This window comes from Homarus americanus, unplaced genomic scaffold (assembly GCF_018991925.1).
Source record: "Homarus americanus isolate GMGI-L3 unplaced genomic scaffold, GMGI_Hamer_2.0 scaffold19117, whole genome shotgun sequence".
In the NCBI taxonomy this organism is placed as follows: domain Eukaryota; kingdom Metazoa; phylum Arthropoda; class Malacostraca; order Decapoda; family Nephropidae; genus Homarus; species Homarus americanus.
The window spans coordinates 2,690,097-2,715,619 of NW_024754704.1; the positions used below are offsets into that span (position 1 = coordinate 2,690,097).

Consider the following 25,523-nt stretch of genomic DNA (forward strand, 5'->3'; position numbering starts at 1 on the left):
GAGCACATTATTCGTGACATAATCTGCCAGAAAATGTGATGCCAAGTGTGAACTCACTTAAGACCAGACTTGGTTAACACTGGTGCAGGTTCAGATAATATATTCTGGAACCAGTGCATGCACAATCCTTGCCAATAAGAGATGTTACTGACCGTTCAAGCGGCTAGCAAGCTGATTAGTGGCCTTTGCAATCAATAATGATGAAAATATGTGAGCTGATAAGCATAGTGTCACTAAACAGACGTGGCATTTATTTTCGGTAATATCCTAATGATACATAGTTTCTTCCCTCAGATAGTTCAGGGTGGAAAGACATTACTATTGATGGTTTTATCCCTGAATATTCAGGACTTCGTTACTGCCCTTGGAGGACAGGAAGATGGTACGTATCTGTACGATATTCTCTAATTGCTGAACCACTTATTCCTAGGTAATGAAGGAGAGGTTGGTGACCGCTTCTGCTTCGGAGAATTGGGTTGCCTCGTGACGGACTCCAGTTTTTACCACGAGAGGTACCGACCCCTTAACTACCACCCGAAGTCACGAGAAGACGTCGGTGTCTACTTCTCCGTCAGCTCCCGGGAAGACCTGCTTGGTGTGGAGTTCCCAGCACTAAACACTCGGCAGATCCTCAGCTCTTCCTTTAGATCCAATAGGAAGACCAAAATCATTATCCATGGCTACCTCGGTGACCAAAGGATGCTCTGGATGGACGTAAGTAGAGCTTTGGTGATGGTTGGTAGAGATTGTGTTCAAGTGGAACACTTAAGCGGACTACCAAACTGGTTGTATCAAATTTAAATCAAAGAACTAAGAAATAACCTGAAGATTAGACACACTAGCTTATTTCACCTGAAGATTAACTACCTTAATTTGTGTTTGTGTGCGTGCAGGGGGTGGGGTCACTCGGGGTCCGTACACCTTTCCTTTTCACCAGAAAATTTCAATACTTTTCTCTACTGCAGTATTGTACTCAGGCATTTTTGTAAAGTAAAAAGTAATTACTATTTACCTCAGAATATCTCCAAATATCAAGTACATACGGCCTCAAAATGCCCATGATGTTGGTCAGATTTCAAAAAAAAAATTCCAGAGCTTACAGTACCCCTCACACCCCCCCCAACACAAGTGGGTGGACTAGCTGTGCTCACCATGGTCCACCACCCACAACTTCTTGAACCCCCCACCCCCCCCTGATATTCCTGGATCCGCCCCTAGCTTGTGTGTGTGTGTGTACTATATAGTATGTATGTATGTGTGTGTGGGTGGGGATGGGGGGTGGGCCATCAAGTACTATATAATAACATACATGAATTAAGGTCAGTCTCTATAACTTTATATATTAATCTATATTGTGTGTAAGTTCTTCAGGCTTTAATAAATTTTTATCACTGCTTGAAGGACCACATTCTGGGGTGGAACAATGAATAAGACTGATAAAGAACGAGTTACCTTGAGAGTATTGAATATAATAAATATATCCATGGACGGTATCTAACTTTGTGCAGTCATTCAGAATTTCCCATGTTTTTGCAGGCAGAGCTTTTTTTATGGTCGTACTGTACAACACCCTTTTTATAACCATTTATATGACATTGTTTATATCTAACTATATTGTACAGAACATCACTCATATGCAACTGTAATATAGTAATTGGTTTATAATATCAAACTCTGCTTGTCAAAATCTGCATCAAAGTTAAGGACACCATTGTCACCTTGTTCATGTAGGAAAGAATATATATTTATTACAGTATTTTATGTTTCTCTGCTTGCACAGGGTGTTATCCAGTGTGACCCTACCAGACATCATAAATTTGCTCCTGTTACTTTGGCTTCCTCCTGTACTACCACTGGGCACTAAAGAACACAAAGAACAGACCAATCTGAACAGCTATAGTATTTCCACGCTAACCTGGCCCGTAAGCCACACCCCTCTCTTATATTAATAATGTAGCTGATTGGTTCACAGAAAATCCGAATTAAATGTGTTCACAATTGGTAAGCAGACCTGTTATGTAAAATAATGTTAAATATCTGAACTATCAAGATTCAAATGATTTCAAGGCATTAGCACTTCAGAGAGGATGTTAGAAATTTTTAAATATTTATCATAAAATGTCGATATAAATACGCGCTTATGCACGCGCAGTCCAAGGGGAGGTAAAACACTGGGGAACCAATCGTCTTTTAGTCGCTATAGACGAGGGATGTGGCTAATGGTCCAAGTTAGTCTGGGAAGGGTAGTCAGCTGATATGTGGCGGGAATGATAAATGTATATATGGTACTGTAATAGATTTGGTCTTAGGAATATAACTGATTATTTTATACTGTAGTTTTGGAAGCAACTTCTGGAAATTATTTGCAGCTAAGGACTATTTATGCTCAGTGACGAGAAAAAAAAAACACTTGCCTTGGTTGACTGGTTTGGTCTATATTGCTGACTTGTTCCTCGTTACCATCTTTATATTCGTCTTTATGGTCTTGACTTTTGCAGTGATTTTTATGGTTATGAAAGAAATTCAAGATTAATTTTTATTGATTGATTGACCAGACCATTGTAATGACTTACATATGGTAGTCTTTGTGTTTGTATGAAAAAATATTGGAATTATTCTAATTGAAACTTAGCACATAATGCCTAGTGAGAAAGCCTTTCCATACTGCCATTATCTCTTCAAACTTCACGGTGTTGTTTACATTACGGAACTTGTTGTAGTCATAAGATTCTCCGTTCCTAATCGAAGTACAGGTAGTTCCATTGTACAGCATATCTTTGGTGTAATTACTGTACAGTATTTGGAATATCTCTTATTGTTCTCCATTATGGAATTTTTCCTTTATGCTCTGTAACAGTGATTGTTATGCATGAGTGAGATTAACTGTTATGCTCATGCGCCTTCCCATTATGGTGTGCTTGTGTGAATAAGTTATGATATGCCGCCAGTAGTTGGTAATTTAAATGAGCTGCTGATACGAGTAATAAAAATCATTTGGAGTTAACAGTTGAATAATGTGAATGTACTATATTTTAAATGCACCTCAGGATTCTGGGAACAGTTCTTAGAGTTTGCTGTTTTGCAACATGTTCCAGTAGGTCAGGTATCTGATTCTTGCTTGCAATGCTTTGTTCTTGATTCAACAGGACATGGCTCGTGCCTTCCTGAGCACCGGAGACTATAACATAGTGTTAGTGGATTGGACAACTGGGGCACAGGGATTGTATGGACAAGCGGCGGCCAACGCCCGGGTGGTAGGGCTGGAGGTTGCCCACCTGGTCAATTGGCTGAGGAACCAAACTGGACTACAACCTCAAGATGTCCACCTTCTAGGCCATTCCCTCGGGTCCCATATCTGTGGTAGGTCACCTCCTCTACTTCTTTTGTCATGGTTCAGATTAATGTAAGTGAGAACTGACTATAACCATGTTATATATCATAGCCATTACAGGAATACCCTGGTTATCACAAACGATGCATTCCTAAAAGTCATTTTGAATAATGAATTTGCGAATATCGGGGCAATTTTCCCCACAAGAGTTAACGTAATTAGGGCGGATGCATTCACAGCCGGCAATTTTCACCACATATTTTTCAATACAGTACTGTACCAAATACACCAGTTAACCTTCCTACAGAATAACCAAGTTAACATATATATGTATAAACAACCTGGTCCTGCTGATTTACTGCAGGTTATGCTGGTGAGAGGATCAGTGGACTTGGCAGGATCACTGGGCTGGACCCTGCGGAACCTTACTTCCAGCACCTCCCACCCAGCGTCCGACTTGATCCCTCCGATGCTCTCTTCGTGGATGTAATCCACACTGATTCCTCACACTTCTCTCTTGGTATGTGTTGTTGTGAGAGGTCTTAATGTATGGCATTAAGAGAATAAGTGTTCTTCACAGTGTTATCTTCCTACTATGGCTTGCTGATAACAAATATAGGTAAACCTCGATAAACGATGGGGTTAGGTTCCTGAAAACCCATTGTTATGTGAAATATCATAGCAGGGAGCATTATAACGTGGGGTTCAATGAGATAACTAACTTTTACTAATATCTTCTTCGCCACTGATCGGCTCATTAGCCGCTTAGGTGGTCGGTCACGTCTCTGATACACACTGTTGGCCAATACTGGGCATGCACTAGCTCCTGAATATATCGGAACCTGCTCCAGTATCGGTCAAGTCTGGTCTTGAATGAGCTCTCACTTGGTGCAGTCACAACGCTCTCTGGCATATTGTTCCAAAAGTTCACAATTCTCACTCCGACTAAGTTACCCCTCACAGTTTTCTGGACATGTGGCTTTTTTAACCCTGACCTGTGCCCCCTTGTGGGGCGTATGTCCGCCAGCTCCAGATATGTACAGTAGCTAAAACAACTATCTGTGCAGGTGGGGGTCGATATGCTCTGAAATTTTACGTGTGACTAGTGACGGCCCTTATATACCGAAATTTATCGTCCATGGTCTCATATTGTTTCCCACAAAGTATGCACAGATAGTTGTTTTAGCTACTGTACATTCGACCGAGTAGTGCCCCCTGAGATGTTTATACGCTTCGATTAGGTCACCCCTTGCCCGTCTGTAGTATAAGCTAGGTTGTTGCAGGCGCTCCAATCTTTCTGGGTAACTGAGGTTCCTTAGAGCAGACACCAGTCTGGTGGTCCTCCTCTGGACATTTTCAATCAATTGACAGTCTCTAGCATACCTCGGGAGCCAAACGGGGTGACAGTACTCCAGACGGGGAGGCACACTCCCAGCCAGTCCGCAAATACACGTATGTCACTGATAAAAAAATTCCTACACTATAAAATCAATAGAAAACAATTAAACAACACTCCCCACATCATGAAGAATAAGCCTGGTCATCATCACATGTCCCTTGTGAGGATAAGGGGACTCTTGTAGGTGGAGTGGAGGTGTTACTTTTAACTCCCACACAGCCTCTGGGGAGTCTCATGCCACTTCGCAATGTCAAGCTTCACCTCAGAGACACGGTTGTCTTGGATGCCTTGGCCTTCCCAGAAATGTTCAAAGTTACACTGCTCACTTCAGTCACAAAAACAGAGCAAACGATGATAACATAAAAACAATGATAGTGGCCGACACTGATCACATCATTTTCACAACAAAAGGGGCAAAGCACTTAAGTATAAAAAATAAAAAATAAATCACTTCACAGTCACTGTAACATAGCTCACTCTAATTGCTAGTGCTGTCCTCTCACTACGATATAAGAAAAAACCCACCAGTGCTAAGTACATTGTACACTCGGTAAAATATGTATCTTTCAGGGGGGGTCTGATGAATTTGGAACTGCACAATCCTGTTGTCTCGCTAGGGTTGGTAGGCATGATTGTGAGACATTTCCTACCTGTTATGGTAGGCCTAATTTAGTTATTTCCTTCCATATATAAAATAAGTTCATTGCATTATGATTGGTGAATAACAGTATGCCTCATGAGCTTTTATCAAAAACCTTAATTCTTGGTGTCATTTTGTTTCACAAGAATTGTAAAGATACTTTTCTTTTACCGAGTACGTACAGCCAACTATGCTGAACGATAATCATGAAGCTACACGATGGCGGGGAGATGCGATTGACAAAGTACCAAGAGCAGGATTGTAGTGCATGGGTTGGCCGTGTTGCGGTGCGTGGGTAGATATTACTGTGGCTGACAAATGCAACCAGAGATGTTTACCTATGGAGGGTGCTTAGGGTTAAATATTGTTTCCTTATAAAATGTCACAGACTTGACTTAGAAAAATGTAATTTACATTGCTGAAATCCTTGCAAGACAGTAATAATTTGAGTATGTACAGCCCATGGTTTGCACTAGAGATTAAAATAAAAAATCCAACCAATGAATACTGATGGATATTGTCAGAGCGAATTTTTTTGATTGTATATAACAAGATGGTCTTAATTCATGACCATCGTTAAAGAAGAATATCGCTGAGCGAGACATCGTTTATCGAGCTTTACCTGTATAGGAGTTTCTTCTTCTTTTCATGCCTTGTTTCTCTGGCATGAACAACTGTTGAGTGAAGTGTTAAGAGAATGAATAATATAGTTGACAATCAACAAATTATTTTCAACATTTACCCTCCCAGACGAAGAGCTTTGATTGGTTAATTTACTGTATTAGGGATGTTAATTCCACACATGTACAATATATAAAAGACAAGACTTGTGGTGATAATTTCCTGAAACCATTTTTGGAAGGAATTGGAAGATTCTAGTTAATGTTGAAGCCCTACTCTTCTGTATGGCAGAACATGATAGATCATAACATATTTTTAAATGAAGTGTTTGTTTCCACACATTTCAGGTCTAGACCTAGTTTTTTCCCAGTAATGTTGTCATGGGGGAGTTAATGTTGTTGAACACGTAGACAACAAATATAAACGAGTGGAACGTTCATGTTTGCAAACAAGTGATGTCATATAAATTAGGATTGTGGGCAAAAGGCAGCAACACTTGTTCTTTTGGCGAGTTGGAACCGAGTAAATTACTAGATATCATTGAATTTCTACAACCCATCATGCAGGTTGGTGTATTACAGGAATGGTTAATTAAAAAATTAGTACAGTACTGCTTAATGTCTTTTTCTTTTCAGCCTCTTACATGTGTTTATACATGTTCTTTACAGTACAGTACTATTCTTTACTTTATCCCCTATGTCACAGGTTGGCTCTCTTGCAGTCAGTGATTGTGATTTTTTCTTTCTCTTAAAATGTCAACAACAGTCTATTCATCAAAATCTTTCATGCTGGTGGTCAGGCTGTTAAATAAAAATATACGTACATTATATGCAATTCTATTTCCTTTGGAAGAGGGATGTAAAGTAGAGATATAATTCTTATAAAGAAAGTACAGTACTGTATACTGTAGTTTCTTAATCCTTATTCCATTCCAGTTGGAGGTACTGCTCTTCAGAATCAACAGACTTTTAATTGGACCAAAAAAAAAAGGAGAGACTTCTCTTTATTCATTTGTCTTTCTTTCCTTCAAGCTTCTTCAAGGCAGTGTGTGTGTGTGAGAGGAGTTCACCGCCATGTGACTTTACCAAACATCACAGGTTGTCTTTGGGTACTCCGGTTTCCTCCTGTACTCTACTAACATTGGACAATAAAGGTCCTACCAAATCAACAGAGAAGACCATCTGCCTGAAATGCTTGTAATCTGATTAGTGATGAAATTATAAATTAATATATTGTAGTGTAACTCATTTCACTATGCAGCAAAATATAAAATGGTATATTGATTGACAGGTGGTGGGTATGGGCTGCGTGAGCCAGTTGGTCACCTCGACTTCTACCCCAATGGTGGCTATAACCAGCCAGGGTGTCTGCCCTCCATTGATGCCCCCATCAAGCTTCTCTTCGACAATAAAATCTCATCCAACTGTGAGTGATGATTTATGTTCTTTCGTGTAAACAACTAATTTACTCACGCCTTAGTCAACCCACCAAGGATCCCTTAGTCTATACAGCTTGAAGTTGTGGAAAGTTTCAGTGATAGAATTATTTGGAAGTTATTGTACCATGTGGCCACACATCATATGCAGGAGGGCATAACCTAAAGTGATAAGAAACTAGGAGCTAGATTGATGAATTAATACATGACAACATATACAGTATGTAGAATGATTCCTGAAAGAGTACTGTATTAAGGTCCATTAAGAACCATCACACTCATCACCATCTTTAACTGTTTACATTCTATTCATAAGTCTACAGTCATCACTAAAACATCTTCATTCTTAATTTCTTTGAATTTGCTTTGTTTCCATATGCAATTTAAAAAGAAAGCAAATGGTTTGTGTCAGAGCTCAAGATTCAAGTATGTATTAGACATGATTTGTTTTGTAAAAACTTGTTTATTCATTTCAGGGTGGCACTCTGTTGGGAACTCAATCGGCTGTAACCACCTCCGTGCCACCACACTCTTTATGGACTCCATCGTCTCAGAGTGTCCATACTTGGCCTTCCAATGTGACTCCTTCAAACACTACAGGACTGTATGTACTGCCATACTCAATACAACTTTTCACAGAATTTAAAATTAAATTTTTTGGGGGGGTGTTGATTCATTTGTATTTATGCTGTACAATGTGCAGTTAACAAAATACATTGTCGCATCGCTTTCTGTACTTTTCATTCTGGAACACAGGATGAAATGTTTAGTTAACACAGGTGTGCTGAAGTGTTGGGAAGGGCAGATCCGTTTTTTTTTGGGGGGGGGGGGGTCCTGGGGTTCTGGACCCCTCCCTTTTCATCAAAAAATTCTAATACCTTTTCTTTAATGCAGTGTTGTACTCGGGCATTTTTGTACAGTAAAAAATAATTACAAGGGTAATATTGACCTCAGAATATCGCCATGTTTCCCCATCCAAAACATCTTGGAACACCCTCCTTTTGCTATTCCTGAATCCATCCCTGGTTGGTATGCCTGCTCTACGTACCAGATACCTCCTCCTGAGAGAGGTAAGAGTTGTCTCATGAAGCGATTCGTTTGTATGTACTGTATTCTAGTGGGAGTTTTTAGCATGTTTCACACAGAATATTACTTCTGTACGTATCTCTGGATTATAACAATGTTTACTCGTGAATGGGGCAAAAGCATGGCATTTCATACCGATCTTTTAATTTGATGTCAGCCAGATGTCAGACATTTAAGCACCTCTTAAGGTGCATCCACGCGTGCTGGAAACATTGTTGGGAATAATGCTGCATACATGTTGGGCAAAGCATCATGCCCAAAAACATGATCACAGCAATGTTAGTATCAATGTTGGCAAATGTATGGGATTAAGGCCTCATCCACACCACTACTGACACTGCTACCAACATGGTGATTACCATTGTTACCAAAATACAGTATGTGGGAAACTAGTATTGCTAACATGCCAGTCACCTTGTTCATGACATTATTGTTAAGACTGTTGCCAACACATGTTTTTGGCACATGTGAAATCACCGTCACTCATACACCATACTACTTATAAAACATGTTTTGTATATACAGTACTTAAAGTAAGGGAATGTTGGATATGAATAAAAAAACATTAATAATGTACCAATGTAAGAGACGCATTCCAAACCACAGGTAAAATTGACATATTTTCTGGGTATAAATATATACATACTGTACCTGTACAGTATATAGTTATTGGTAATCCTTAAAACATAGCTACTGAAATAATAATAATCCTTAAGACTCATAACTGTACAAACATTATTCAATTTGTCTTAAATTTTAAGGTCTCTCTCCTCATACTGAACTTTCTTGAAGGATCACTAAATTCTGACTTGGGTGTAAATTTGGGTTTCAGAATCATTCCACCATTAGTGTAGTTGGTCTTCCAGAATATTCAGTTCTCCTTTATAGTACAGCACTGTACATATGCAGTACATTTAGCAGTAACTTGGTCTTATTATGGTCTGGCTTTCAATTTGTCTTAAAAATCAGGTATATCTGCAATGTAAAGAGAATATTCATAATCACTAATTTGATCAAACTATATGTACAGATTTTGAGAAAATTTTTTACTGTATTATGTAGTTATAAAGATAAATAGAAAACCTCAAGTTTGCACAGCTTAAGAGTTTAGTTAAGAGAAGATTTTACTGTAGTGCTGCATATTGTAAACCCATTATTTGTACACTTCACCTCTGCTCATTATTACTACATTGATCATCTGTAATGTGCACGTAATGAAGTGTGAGTTTCTGGGTGTTATGGACAGGGAAACTGCTTCAGCTGTGGGGAGGATGGCAGCAGGTGTGCTCCTATGGGTCTGCACGCTGACACCTGGCCAGGACGAGGACAAACTGGTCTCTTGCTCTATGTTGCTACTGGTCCAAGTGACACCCTTTGCAGTGAGTATTGCTCCTGTGATGGACATTTTATTATTTAATCTGTATGTCTCTATATTATTTTTTTATCCAGCAATCTCTGTACTGTACTATATTTTTCATTATTTTGACTATGTACTCCTTTTGCAATTTTAACCTCTGTGGATCACCTGAAGCTTAGCCCCTCCCATAGATATATTCAGGATGGTAAAACTTCAGGCTGGTTAAGCTGGATGGCGAAACTTCATGTGAGCACTGGGTGGGCTAACCTTCAGGTGATCCGTTAAGACTAAAATTTTGAATTGTCTCGAGTCGGACTCTCGACTATGTCACTGGTGCTGATAATATTTATTGGGGCTAGGACCCAGGAACCCAGCATTAGTGTGGCTTGAACCTTACAATTAGTTACCTTCTTGTCATATGCTGGGTCTTAAAAACTAATACACTTCAAACAGAAGTTGCCCTTGTGGACAAAAGAGAACATGGAGGCTCGTAGTCATGGCATCACACTGGTGACTTGCTAAATCAAACCAGGTCAGCCATCTTAGATGGATTCTAGTACCATTCATTCTTCATTTGATCATCTCCAGCTTCACCACCACCCTGCATGGTTCTTGGTTATTTCACTCTACCTGCTGTTGAACCTAAGGTCTATTTCCTTCACATTATGTTAGTTGTTGGGCTGGTGTCATACAGACATTAATATTAGTGTCGGTATACAGATGTCTAGTGAGCATCCCAACACTGTACAATACAGTATTATGGTACTTTAGCCCTTCATATAATAATCCTTCTAGTTCCACCCATAATAGGAGTAAGTTTCTTGTGTTCAGAAGTGGCACATATTGGGACCCTCCATAATTGGTGAAGTTGGGATTGGACCATCCATTGAGAGCAATAGACATTTTTGGCTCATTTACCCAAAAGTCTCGAGCTACAGCTTCCTACCACAGCAATGGTTATGGACCCAGCTCCAAGGAGTCACTTATCCAGGCTGCACCAGCAGTTTTCCCCAGGGAATATCTGCATTTCCTTAATTGCTCATATTAGTCCCAGTGATATTTTAGCTTGGTTTCTCCTGAATCATGGGCTTTCATGAGAGGTTTGCATAGTTAATTCCTTTATAATTTTTAGACATGTCTTTTGCTCAGAATGTCTTCAGTAATGTAGTTATCATTTGAGGTAATAGGGTTGCCAGAATGGGAACAGTGATGTAAAGTCCTGTCATGATATTTTCTCTGCTTGTTCACTGTCAGTACATTATTATGATTATACTGTACTGTACTAATTTGTACTCTTGAGTGCTCGATATAGTCCATTGATATTCAGTGTCTGTGGCTCGAAACCGAAGCCAGTCATTTGAAAACTCATGAAGCTGAAATTGAAGCCAAGGTTGTTCAAGGCTACACTAGGGACTTTTTTTTAACATAAACAAGTATACTGTACTAGTGGGCCAGCCCTTGAATTTGGCCCACTAATTGCATTCTATCGGCCTACTAGTCACTTCATATGTGAAACACTACAATAGAAAGAAATACTGTACTGTGATTTTTGGTGGGGACTTTATTCTTGATGAATTTTTAGGCCTCTTGCAAATTTTATGCCCTTTATGAATAAATGAATTGAAATTTAACTGTTCTACAGTGTACCATTACCGGCTGCAGATGAAGCTAGGAGAGATGACAACAGCCAGTGTGGTGGGCACCATCAACTTGTCCCTCCTTTCCCACACTGGACAACAGTGGTACTTCAACCTCACTGCTGGGTATGTTTCTTATCCATTGCAACTTCTGCTGAAATTTACCATTATTGATACATTTGGTCTCTTGGTCAATATGTGCTGAAGACTTGGAGATCATCAAACCTTTAGTTTAATCACTTAGTTAAAGTAGGTTTTTGACTCTAGAACTTGGACAGTAAACAACAAAATTTCTTCCTGTGAATTTCTTTTGGGATTACCAAATTCATCCATTCATTTTCTCCATCCTTAGGTCCCCCACAAAGTTTGATTCTGGGAAGACATACACCTTCCTGCTGCAACACAGTGATGACCTGAGTTCAAGCCAGGCTGCCCAACTTACCTGGTCCGCAAGCAGTGGTGATCACTCCTGCCACCACACCTGTGACACCAGCCTCCCATTGTCCACACTCTCACTCCTCAATGTGGAGAAGTTTGTTCAAAGGTGAGTAGGGAGGAGAAAGAAACAAACACTTGAAATATTAGAAAAGAATATGGAAATATGCATTATATGTCTATGATTATTTTTTGCCCTAGGTGAGGCAACTGATATAGTCACAGCTTGTTTGTTTACTTCATCCATCTATCATGAGAAGTAACCAAACCAACTGCAGTGTTTTCTTCTTTATCTTGATTATTTTTACTCATCAATTAATGTTGATTAAAATAATTTGTGCCTCAAGATGCCAAATTTATATTTACATTACCACAGAAGGAATCTCCACCCTGCAATGGTACCTGTGTTTAGCAGATACAGGTATACGTATTCGTGCACAGTGCATCGTACCAGATGACTACGCTCATCCTCCCAGGTGTAGCTCCCTTTTACTTTTATCCTCTTCACCACTGATCGGCTCGTTAGCCGCTTGGGCGATCGGTCACGTCTCTGTTACGCACTGTTGGCAAGTACTGGGCATGCACTGGCTCCTGAATGTACCTGAACCTGCTCCAGTGTTGGTCAAGTCATGTCTTGATAGAGCTCACACTCGGTGCCGTCACAACACTTTCTGGTAGATTGTTCCAAGAGTTCACAACTCTTACTGTGAAAAAGATTGCCCTCACAGTTTTCTGGATTTGCGGCTTCTTCAAATCTTCGCTGTGACCCCTTGTGGGGCGAGCGTCCGCCAGCTCCAAGTAAAGACACTCGACTGAGTAGTGCCCCTTGAGATGCTTATACACCTCTATTAGGTCACCCCTTGCCCGTCTGTAGTATAAGCTAGGCAAGTTCAGGTTCTCCAATCTCTCAGGGTAGCTAAGGTGCCGAAGGGCAGGCATCAGTCTGGTGGCCCTCCTTTGAACATTTTCAACCAGCATATCTCGGGGACCAGACAGGGTGACAGTACTCCAGACGGGGAAGCACTTCACTCTTGAAGAGTGTTACGAGGGACGGACCGTCTCGATATCTGAACGACCTTCTTATAAGACCCAATAATTTATTTGCCTAATTTGCCTTCTTCGAGCAATGGCCCGAGAACTTCAGCTCATTGTCAACATACACACCTAGGTCCTTCTCACATTGTCTCAAATAGAGAAGTTATAGCTACATGTACATGTTTTATGGGCTATTGAGCGTAATATGAATGGTTTGATTTTATGATAACTAACATGTACAGTCGGGGTCAAAACTCTTGAACACTGAGCAATATCTGGCATCTACTTCTGAGTTATATATATATATATATATATATATATATATATATATATATATATATATATATATATATATATATATATATATATATATATATATATATATATATATATATATATATATATATACGTATATATAATTGAGATATACTAATAACACTACTTGTCATCACATTTTATGCCTGAACCACAAAATGGGATAAAACTCTCCTTAATACCTATGATCTTTGGGTACTTGCATGCCAAATACTATCAAGTGTTCAAGACTTTTGACCCTGACTGTACAACCGTGGTCAATACACTAGTGTATTCTTAGTTTGCATTGACATTACAACTCCCATACGGGTAATCCTTTGCGCGGTCCGCCATCTTGTAGGTATAGACACGTTGCATTATGGGAGTATGAGACATCATGTAAAAACTAAGAATTGGAGTATGTAGTAGTACAGTAGAAGTATTAATTAAGCAAATGAGACACTGTTCATGTACAGTATTTCTACAGGACTTACTGGTTTTGTCTTGGAGTGCACTTGTACCAAAATGTTGCTAACAATACCTTCACAGAACTGCATTATTTGATGAAATTTACACTTAATTATCTGTCAATGCATATACTGTAGTCTGTAAGTTCAGTCAGGAGTTTTGCAGTGGTCACTATGTGTTTTCTTTGGTTAAAGAGCTTGTGTAAATCTTATTTATAAAGAAAATCATATGACTTGTAATGATGAAATTGGTACAGAATTCTAATAAACTGTAGATATATCAAGTCCCGCTATTTGATGCAATAACTACCCTGAAGATAGGTTGATAATTATTGCAAATATTAATGAAATGATTTTGAAAACACTGTACATAAAATGTATTAGTTTGTGTACACGGTCAAAGTAATTTCAAAGTCTGTTTTCCTGCTTTTTCTTGACAGAAAGAGAATTAGTCAGCCGAGTTTGGAGACAAAAGAGTTGGTGCTGTGCCATGGTGGGACAACAGGTGTCATTCAGGTCAGCAGTGGGAACACCGTCCACCTAGTAGCCTCACCCACCTGCTCCACACCGTAATACAGCAACTTCATCCAACAGTTGACAGCAAGGACATAAATCTCTTTATTATTAGTTTCAAAACACAAATTAGACATTAATTAAGTGTATCAAATTTACTTGAGATGCAGCAGCAGAAATTCTGTACATTTACTGCACAAAAAATAAGATAATTCTGTTTTTGACTATGAGTTGAAGGTGAAGATTGGTTTCTTAAAGTGGAAGATGTTTTCTTCAAATAATTTCAAATGTGAGTTGACAGAGTAACAATGCTCCACATTTTTATGTAATAAGCCTATGACTGTGGATATGATCAATCCATATGATTTGTACATATTAATGCAGTGGCATGAAAGACAAATAATACAATCGTCATCATCATCATCATCATCATTATCATTGTTTTATAGCCATTTTCCATACTTGTGTGAATAGCTGAGTTCACTTAGTGGTAGCTCTCCAGGCTGCCTGGTCTCTTGCAATTTCTCTAGTCAAGTGCTTGTCCTCGAGATGATGTCTCACTTCTACCCATGTCAGTCTTAGCTTATCCCTCGTGTTCCTCCTCTCCACATTCTAAGTCCTGCCTCTCTTGACCTAATTGTGACTCTGAATAGGGTTTCTATCCCTGAACATCACTTTACTCCCATCTCATGATGGGATTTTAAGATCAAACCTTTATTTTGTTACATTTAATACCACTATGTCATTCACTCATTGTGTTTTGCAAATAAAATCATTTTTAACCTTACACTCATTTGAATTATAAGCCATTAACTTTTTTACTTTTATCCTCTTCACCAGATATCTTAGTGCTTAGTGAAGTAGAAGCCATGAATATAGTGGTAGAGCCTGTGTGCACATAATATACAGTAGGTGGTGCTTACTAACGAGAGACTGACACAAAACTTTCAGAACTATCTGTATCCGTAAGAGCTCTGACTTGTCTCCCGTTTGCTTTGATCATGACAGTAGCTTTCGAGAGACTTCCTTAAGATGCGGCAGTCATTCCAGCTAGAGTGGGAGATTGAAGAGCAGCAGATGTTGATGATTTTGCTGACCCATCTTGCCACACTTGTTGCAGGTAGGTTTGCGTGCTAGACAGTTCTGGTGGGAATGTCTGCTGTATACACACAAGAAACATTTTTGCCCTTTTTGGACAGCAGCTGACATATGACAGGTGTCTTTATTTAATCTGTTATTACTTGTAGCGGATACTGTATCATCAATCGAACATGTGGCTGTTGCATTGAAGGTTGTCTGTGGTGTAGCGTAAGACTCTGAGCTCTTTTGTGTTTGATCAAGAGCTCTTGCTTGAACAAATGCTGTTGAAAGATCAAGAGTCTTGTTCTCTAGAGGTCTCTGGGGAATAACATTCGACAGCAAACTGCTAATGAAAGCATCACGAATTGCTTCCTCTCTACACTTCTCACAACTGACCGCCTTATAATTGCAGTCTCCACCTAGGTGTTTCAGTGTCTGCAAAAATTCATCCAATGTCTCTCCTGATTGTTGTCGACAGGTAGCCTAGTAGATGTCTGGCCTAGACTTCAGTTTTAGGTTTTACGTACATGTTTTGCAAAGTCTCTGTAGCACTTTCATATGTGGCACAGTCAGAAATATACTCATACACAGACAGAAGGAGCAATGAAGTTAGTAAGCACATTCAGCTTGTTAGGAGAGTGTTGCTGGATGGCTGCAAGAAAGTTGTCAAACGTCTTGTACCAGTGCTTCCACTCCTTCCCTGCTGTGCTGGAATTTGGGTTGGCAAATAAAGCACTGCTAAATCCCACCACTTTGATGCTAGGTGAACAGGGACCAAGGGGACTAGGAAGAGTGTCCAAACAACTTCCGCCGGCCCGGGAATCGAACCCGTGATACAGTGCCGGATTTAGACCTGTGGAGGCCCATGGGCAGCTTCTTTGTGGAGGCCCCCCTCATTATAACTACCCAAGAGGGTGGGATGGCGAGTGAAGCGAGTCTAAACATCTGTAAGCCCCCCGGGAAAATTTTGAAATTTGAACACTTCTTTGGAGAATTTTGAAGCCATATGCAGTTATATTGAGGAAATTAGAACATTGAAATTTTTTTTATTAACTGTATATTTATTGATAGTGTACAAATTCCCAACACACACACACACACACAAAAGTGAGACATGACTGGAGTCATTCATGTGGTTTCAAGTCGACCAGCCCTGATATGTGGAGGTCCCCAGATTGTGGAGGCCCCTGGGCAGCTGCCCACTTTGCCCACTCCTGAATCCGGCCCTGCCGTGACATCTTGCTTGCAAGGCAAGAACGGTACCGCTCTACCACCAGCTCCCCGCGAAGACGGAGATAAGGAGCGATGCGTGAGTAGGGGTCAGACAGTGTCACCTCAGACTCCGCCAAAAGTAAACAAGACACGGCGAAACTTGTGACTGAGCGAATTTATTTATTTTTATCATTCTCTATTTATCAGCTTACTCGCCGTTTGGCCGGTCTATCCAGTGTTAGTACAGGATTAAACCAAGGACCGGGAAACCTGTGATGTTTGGAAGGGTCACACTGGATAACGCCCTTCTCACGTGTGTCTGGATGACGGAAGCCCTCAGGAAAAAAATATCGCGTCCGGGCCGGGGCTCAGACCCTTGACATTGGTGAGTGTTATGCGCGTTACCGCTGTAATATATCAATTATCTTTAATTACCGGTGGAAAGAAAGACCGGTGTAAGTCTATAAATTCACCAAAATTACGAATAGATTTCTCTCCTTGGACAAATACGAGTTATCGGAGGTCAGTTCCCAGTGGCGTTTCTAGCCTTCGGAAAGTGGGGGGGCCACTTTGGGGCCAAGGTAAATGTTGGGGGGGAGGGGGGCAAAACCAAACCTGTGTACAACTTGCAAGATGCAGTTTTTGGCATTATTACACCAATTTGATTGACAAATGTGAAGTGACGTCTCATGACGCCAGCCTAAAATAATCAGCATATGGCGGTATAATGGCAACGCTCTTTTTCCACTAATCATGATTCATTGGAGTATTGACACACTTGAACATATCTCTAAAACTGTATTATTGCTCACATAGTCACATAAAGGGCGGGTGTACCACATAACAAACATTGAAAAATATAGCAGTGTCTTTACAAGGTATGTACATACATCAGAGAAAAAATGAATGATCTCACGCTTCACACATAAGGGAGACAACGTTTACGTTTTCAGACATGGGCGCTGCATGCAACTGTTACATTATACCCAATGGCAAATGGCAATGGTGCGGTTTAAGTTCACACAGTACGTACTGTGACGGTAGCAGTATATTCAGTGCAGCTTAATCATACGATTGGCTGCCAAACTCGTCGACAAAACAATCTAAATCAATTCCCTCAGCGCGTGCACTTTCAATCGATATTAGCGCGATGTTACTCAGTCTGTCACTGGACATGGAATTTCTTAGGAATGTTTTCACTTCTATCATTTTCGAAAAGCTTCTCTCGCATGAAGCACTGGTAACAGGGAGAGTTACAGCTATCAACAGTAATTTATACAAACAGTCAAATGCAGCCTTGTAAGGGCATATAAATGACATAAATTGCACGAGCGATGAAGGTTGTTTATGTTCCTTCAAGCCCTATTTCTTCACCAGAGGTAATAAGGAAGAATATTAAGATGGTGACAATTCAGCGAAGTGATAATGTGAGGCTGTTGATTGCTCCAGCAACATTTGCAGCAGCTTCATTATTACTCTGGTTCCTCTTTGTCAGTAGACCTGCATTGAAAAGTGGCCTCAGACCGGTATGTACACTAGTGTTAGTCAGTACAGTACAGTACAGTACAGCACAGCATGACTTGCCTTGTTTTATGTTGTATAAAAGTAATTCCTCTTTACTGTGCCTGCAGTATTAAATTCCTCTGCAGAGACCATTTATTTTAAACTATGTTTATTAACTCAAAAGCATAATGTGTCATATACTGTACAGTATATTATCACGTCAAGATGCCCTTGCTATCAGCTTTACCCACATAGAGTACAGTACAATTCTGTATTATAATTTCAGAAAACCATGAGCCTCCCTTCTTGACCTTACTGTACTGGTGCCTAGCAACATGTTTTCAACTGGACTCAGCCTGGGCAGTCCACTCACAGCATCGTATAAATTCATACAGGTTTTGTACGCAAAAGTACATCTACCCCACGTGTATGTAACAAGGCAGTGTATAATTTTTTGTTAAGTAAAATTAACAGATCATTGTGGTGAAATATATGACAAATTTACCACCGTCTCATCATGGACAGTGCAGTATTCCCAAAGGGTAGAGGTACAGTAGGTTCCACCCAGACAGTCACTCTTCACCATGCCACAGTCCAGTGAACTAAAGTATCATGTTGTCTTTCCAAGGATCCTTGGAAAGAATCCAGAGGAGAATGACAAGACTAATCCCAGGCATTAGGAACCTTGAGTACAGAGATAGGTAAAAGCATCTTAATTTGAACTCCCTCGAGAGACGTAGAGCGACATGATAGAGGTGTATAAATGGAAGTCAGGGCTAAACAAAGGTGACATTTCAAAGGTACTCAAACTATCCAACCAGGAGCGAACTCCTAACAATGGTTTTAAATTAGACAAATTTAGATTAAGGCGCAAAATAGGTAAACACTGGTTTGGAAACAGTAGTGGATGAATGGAACAAGTTACCAAATATCACCATTAACTCGAATATGCTGGAAAGCTTCAAACATAGGTTGGATGCTTATTTGAGCAATAGGGGATGGGTATAAACGGGACTGCCCAGTATGGGCCAATAGGCCCTCTGCAGTTTCCTCCATTCTTATGTTCTTATCTCACGTTGTAAATCGCCCATTGCCTGAGTCACTTGACTCACTTCCTGGTTTTGGGAATGTTTTTGGAATTACAATTTTGAGAATAAAAAGTGGGGGCATGGTCCCCCCCCAGTCGAATCGCCCCTGTCAGTTCCGCGCCTAATTAGCTGCTCTCAGCCAATGCCTACGGTGTGACAAGCTGTTCAATGACGCTTGGTTAGATTAGGTTAATTTTTTATATACTTAGATGTGGTTTATTCAAATCTGACCTTCATTTCTTGTACAAATGAATGAATTTGTTTTTTTTTTTACAAAATAAGTTCATTTGCCATCAAAATGTAGGTCAGATTTGAGCAAAACACATATAAATAAACCAAAAAATATATGGTTACATAAGTATTGATATCATCATTACCCTTAAGAATCGGCTCGAAAGTATTTGGGTTCTATTACTTTTCTTGGTTGGTAAAGTGATTGTAGAAATATCTTGCAACCTTTACTAAGGGAGGCCTTATGTAGAGTTATTAAGGTATTACTGGCAAAGAACAGTGACAAAATTTACACAATTTAATTTAATTAATAATATTTTATACTAATTTTATCAATTTTATAGCGTTTCAAAAATAAATTTAAGGTAAACTATTCCCTTGTGTAAACCCCGACAGGGAGCATTGCCATACTCTCTACCATGTAAACACAGCAGCTGTGTGATCTGAGGAAAATTGGTTTGTATAACTGTAATATATTGTCAGGATTCATTTGTGTATTAATGTGAAGGAGAAGTGTGCAGGGATTATGGTGTTATAAGACAGAGAGAGTCTTATAACTGTTGTCTGCCTCTCACCCAACACTGCATCTCTCTCGCGTCTCCATAAATCATGACGCGCATGAGTACCCATACATATCACGCGGCCAATCAAAAACGTTTTTGCTAATTCAGAGTATATTTGGCCCAACCAAAATCGAGTTTTATTTTGGGTCTCTCATATTTTGAAATTCAAGTTCAGCTCCGACCATGGAAGTCTGCGATGAGTGTCACTTAAAGTATATGGAGCTGATTGAGAGTTTTGGGGAAAAAAACGTAGAAACTGTAGCATTTTTTCAATCGCATGGTGTTCTTCCAACCTCACTAAAGTGTACTAAGAGCAAGACGGAATGTAAATATCGTAAAGACCAACATATGTGGCGTTGTGTAAGAATCCCAGAATGCAACGACGAACAAGAACCAGGCCAATAAGGTAAGAAATAGGTGATTCCATCATATGGTGAGTCAGTTAGGTTAGGTTAGGTTGTTGTTTTTCTAGTGGGTTTTTTTTGTGTATTTTTTAGTCACTTTGCAACTTTTTTTTCGGAAAACATCAAACGAAAAAAAATCGCAAAAAAACGGCTAATTTCCGCCAAAAATAAGGGTCCTATTCGGTCTAAGCACACACAAATACACTAGAAAAATATATTTTTTATTTGCTAAAAGTGAACGGTGTGACAATGCAAATTTACCAGGAATTGTCCGAATTGATTGAATTTTTTTTCTGCAGACTAATATGATATTAAAAAAAATGGAAATCACAATGCATAGAACCTGACCTAACATACCCATAGATTGGGTATGTTAGGTCAGGTTTTATTAGGTTCTATACATTATCGTGCTAATTTGTGTTAAACAACTTACCTGGGAGCCACGAATTACCCAAAAGTACCCAAAAGTATAGCAAATAAGGGTAAAGTCTTAACGAATATCTGTTATACTTACACAAAACATGTTTAATAATATTTTTAGTGTAATTTTGTAAAAATAATTTGTAAGATGAAATAATAAACAGTGAAAAACTTTCAGTATTGGCGAACGCTAAATTCCAAAGAGTTCGTGAACAAGGGAGATAACTCAGATCCATCGTGATGCACTTCGCTAACCTAACCTAACGAAAAGTAAATCCTACGGCTATGTTAAATACCCCAAAGTAACAGAAACATCGGTAATTATATCTCCATTTTGGATAGGTGCCTCTTTGGAATTTAGCATTTTTTGCTGTTTATTATTTCATTATTTTGACTACATTTCAATGAAAACATTATTACTCAGGTTTTATTGATGTAAAACATATATTCGTTAAGATTTTACTCTGATTTAATATATTTTTGGGTACATTTGGGTACTTTTGGGTAATTCGTTGGACCGCAACTTGCCTTAATATTGAGGAGGAATATTTGGAATTGTTTACCGTCATATATAGGAAACGTCTCTTGAAGAAGGATTCAGCAAGATAAACCACAAAATTGGCGCCGGGAGGAGAATTGTGAAGCGGGATAGAGTAAATAAAGAATAATAATACTTAAAATCATAATAGAAAGTTGTCGTTTCTTCTAATATACTTAAAATCATCAAAACAATAAGTATAGCAAAAATAAAGAAAAACAACTTCTGGTGGTCACCCTCTTCTACACCTTTACCAATATAAATAATATTAATGTGTATGAATTATTGTACCATGCGATTAATTAGGCATTATTTTACTTAAGGACATAGCGTGACCGACAGTTATAATCCACTGAAACTTAGATCTCGCTATTCTGAGCATTTTGAACCCCATATATACATGGCGGAAATGGATAATAGCGACACAATTCAATTTAATTGAATTGACGTAGTTTTCAGTCTTCGTCTGTGAGCATTTGTTATCGGCGCATACGCAACATTGACTGACGTCATCCAGTCGTGACCAATGATGTATCGATATCATCACATGAATTTTTTCGACCAATTAAGCTTGATTTTTTTTCAAAGGAAGCAGCCTGTGTAATTTCATTGACCAGTCTCACAATGACCATGGTGGAGGTTGGTTGTTATTTTAAGTTTATAGCTGAGTTTTACAAGAAAGACGATCATTCTATCCAATTCTTCCGTATCCCTGGTCCTTCCACTTCTAACTAAGGTATTGTACTTTCAGACATGGCGGGCCCCAAAGTTTTTACTGAAACATTTTGGTTAGTTTAGGCTATGCCTACCTGGGGGTCTGGGGGCTGAGCCCCCGGCTAGGGGTTAGGTTAGGTGTTTTCATAAAAATTTAGGTATTATTTTCTTTACACACCGTTCATTTCTACCACTAATCTATTATCATATTCGAATAAGACGTCTAATTATAAGATAATTTTCATCTATTACATTACCGGCGGAAATGTATAATAACGGACATAGCTTTTCCAAAATATTTTCTATTTTCTTCCATTAACATCCCGCCATTATTGTCTGCCTCTCCTCCTACACTGCGTGTCTCCTGCGTCTCCTTAATAAATCATCCTGCGCATGCGTTGCTGTACACGTCACGCGGCCAATCAAAAGCCTTTTTGATTTTGAAACCAATTAAAATGTTTGGGTTTAATTTGCGGTATTTTTGGCCCAATCAAATTCGAGTATTCTTTTTGGTCTCTCATATTTTGAAATTCAAGTTCAGTTCCGACCATGGAAGTCAGTGATGGATGTCACTTAAAGTATATGGAGCTGATTGTGAGTTTTTGGAAGAAAAAAAACGAAGAAACTATAGCATTTTTTCGATCGCAAGGTGTTCTTCCAACCTTAGTAAAGTGTACTAAGAGCAAGACTGAATGTAAATATCACAAAGACCAACATATGTGGCGTTGTGTAAGAATCCCAGAATGCAACGACGAACAAGAACCAGGCCAATAAGGTAAGAAATAGGTGATTCCATCATATGGTGAGTCAGTTAGGTTAGGTTAGGTTGTTGTTTTTCTAGGGTTTTTTTTTGTGTATTTTTTAGTCGCTTAGCCACTTTTTTTTTCTCGGAAAACGTCAAACGAAAAAAAAAAAATTGCTCAAAAAAACCCGGCTAATTTCCGCCAAAAAGAAAGATCATATTCGGTCTCAACACACACTAGAAAAATATATTTTTAACTTGCTAAAAGTGAACGGTGTGACAAGAAAAATTTACCAAAATTTATTCAACTTAATGCACATCAGTATCCATAGATGTGATGTAGTCAGTGAGAAAGAAAATGTTACGTAAAGTCAGAACTTGTTTGTTAGCACTGTCAGTTGCTGCACCAAACACCATCGGAATGAGAATTATAAACTCTTCAGAAAAATCTGCCAGAGTGTTGTGACTGTACCGAGTGTGAGCGTATTCAAGGCCAGACTCAAGGAATGTATATAGAAGGAACTATTTCTGCTTTATATTTAACCTCTGTAGCCACCTCAGAATCATTATCTACATTAGCGACACTCTCTGCTGCATCTAAGATAAATGGAGTTCTTGTCACTGCACCCGTTGACAACTGTAGCTCTGAAAGCTTTGTCAGCTCTAGTATTGTACACATTCATGAATGGAAATTCTTCCCTTGTGTGGGTAAGGTGTCTATGGCAAATCATTCTCTAACCTCGAGGGTTCAGGGATAGTGTATTACTAATCTGGAACTCAATAACACTAAGTACAGTGGTGTTAGACTGTCTGTGATGCCGGACCTCTGTAGTGATGCTATTCTTCAACACAACTTCTTACAGCAGCACTCAGCGGTTCAAATTCCATTAGGAGGCTCCAAGCCCGCCCTGATGGTGTGTAGGTTTGCCGCTGTTAAAGTCCCATTTCCGTCATTGTTTGACTACCTAACACCTGACACCAAGTCAATTGCAGTGAAATCGAGGCGTTGTTCACATGACAAGAAGTTTATTGGTTCTGAAGTGTCTAGAATGATGGAGGGCATCGTCGAGCCAAGTCAGTCTCCGTGGCGTGCTCAGGCATTGGTGGTCTCGTCCAAAGGCCACAAAAGGAGAATGGTGATAGATTATTCACAGACAATCAATCGTTTCACCTTGTTAGATGCGTATCCACTACCACGGATCGATGACATGGTAAGGGAGATTGCTAGATATCGTGTGTTTAGTACACTAGATCTACGCAGTGAATATCTTCAAGTGGCTATCAAACAGGAAAATACACTGCTTTCGAGGTTGGTGTACGTCTCTACCAATTCTGTAGAATACCTTTTGGTGTTACCTGTGGCGTTGCCAGTTTCCAACATATAATTGATGACATTGTGACAACGGAGAAGCTAGACGGCACTTTCGCATACATCGGCAACGTGACAGTGTGAGGCCACGATAAGGCAGAACATGACGCCAACCTCAAACGGTTTTTAGATGTGGTCAAAAGGTATAACCTAACGCTGAATGATGACAAATGCAATTTCTCTCTGACGTCTGTTGACTTGCTTGGTTATACAATTAGTGATGACACAATCAAGCCTGACCAGGAATGCTTGAGGCCCCTCCTGGTTCCTTCCTGTACCACACGACACACACTCACTTAGACGTTTTCTATGATAATCTACTTCGCAAAATTAGGTAATATTTCTCCAAAAGTCGATAATCTACTTCCCCCAAAAATCGATAATCTACTTTCCCAAAAAGTAGATTATCTACTTTTCAGCAAAGTAGATAACCAACCTTCCAGGAAAGTAGATATTTCCCATTTTCTGTTATGCAAATTTCCCGTTTTCTATGATAATCTACTTCGCAAAATTAGGTAATATTTCCCCAAAAGTCGATAATCTACTTCCCAAAAAATTGATAATCTACTTTCCCGAAAAGTAGATAATCTACTTTTCAGGAAAGTAGATAACCAACTTTCCAGGAAAGTAGATATTTCCCATTTTCTGTGATACAAATTTCCCGTTTTCTATGATAATCTACTTGGAAAATTGGTAATATTTCCCCAAAAGTCGATAATACTTCCCAAATGATAATCTACTTTCAGTAGATAATCTATATCAGGAAATGAATATCAACTTTAGAAAGTAGATATTTCCCAGTTTCTATGATATAAATTTCCCATTTTTCTATGATAAGTAGATAACCAACTTTCAAGTAGATATTTCCATTTTGTGGTACCAAATTTCCGTTTTCTATGATAATCTCTACTTCGGAAAATTAGGTAATATTTCCCCAAAGTCGATAATCTACTTCAAAAAATTGATAATCTACTTTCGAAAAGTAGATAATCTACTTTTCGGAAAATGGACCTTCTTTCGGAAAGTGAATATTCCATTTTCTGTGATACAATTTCGTTTTCTATGATAATCTACTTCGAAAATTAGGTAATATTTCCCCAAAAGTCGATAATCTACTTCAAAATTGATAATCTACTTTTTAGTAGATAATCTACTTTAGTAGATAACCAACTTTTCAGGAAAGTGAGATGATTTCTATGATATAAATTCCCATTTTCTATGATAAGTAGATAACAACTTTCTGAAAGTAGATATTTATTTTTATTTAAATTTCCGTTCTATGATAATCTACTTCGGAAAATTAGGTAATATTTCAAAAGTCGATAATCTACTTCCCAAAAATTGATAATCCTTTCCAGAAAGTGAATAATCTACTTTCAGGAAAGTAGATAACCAACTTTCAGGAAAGT

The 25,523-nt window shown here is 39.0% G+C and overlaps 1 protein-coding gene across 2 annotated transcripts in view; it reads left to right on the forward strand.

The window, feature by feature from the left end:
* The window catches only part of LOC121855931 (pancreatic triacylglycerol lipase-like), a 55,112-nt gene extending 40,075 nt beyond the window's left edge, over positions 1–15,037 (forward strand). For both annotated transcript variants that reach the window (XM_042351140.1, XM_042351141.1), the window contains exons 3-11: positions 431–714; positions 3,147–3,360; positions 3,696–3,851; positions 7,282–7,416; positions 7,903–8,030; positions 9,759–9,891; positions 11,512–11,632; positions 11,859–12,050; positions 14,178–15,037. In XM_042351140.1, the coding sequence (XP_042207074.1) occupies positions 431–714; positions 3,147–3,360; positions 3,696–3,851; positions 7,282–7,416; positions 7,903–8,030; positions 9,759–9,891; positions 11,512–11,632; positions 11,859–12,050; positions 14,178–14,310 (1,496 nt within the window). In that variant the 3' untranslated portion in view covers positions 14,311–15,037. The remainder of the gene's footprint in view (positions 1–430; positions 715–3,146; positions 3,361–3,695; positions 3,852–7,281; positions 7,417–7,902; positions 8,031–9,758; positions 9,892–11,511; positions 11,633–11,858; positions 12,051–14,177) is intronic.
* The last annotated feature ends 10,486 nt before the right edge of the window (positions 15,038–25,523 follow it).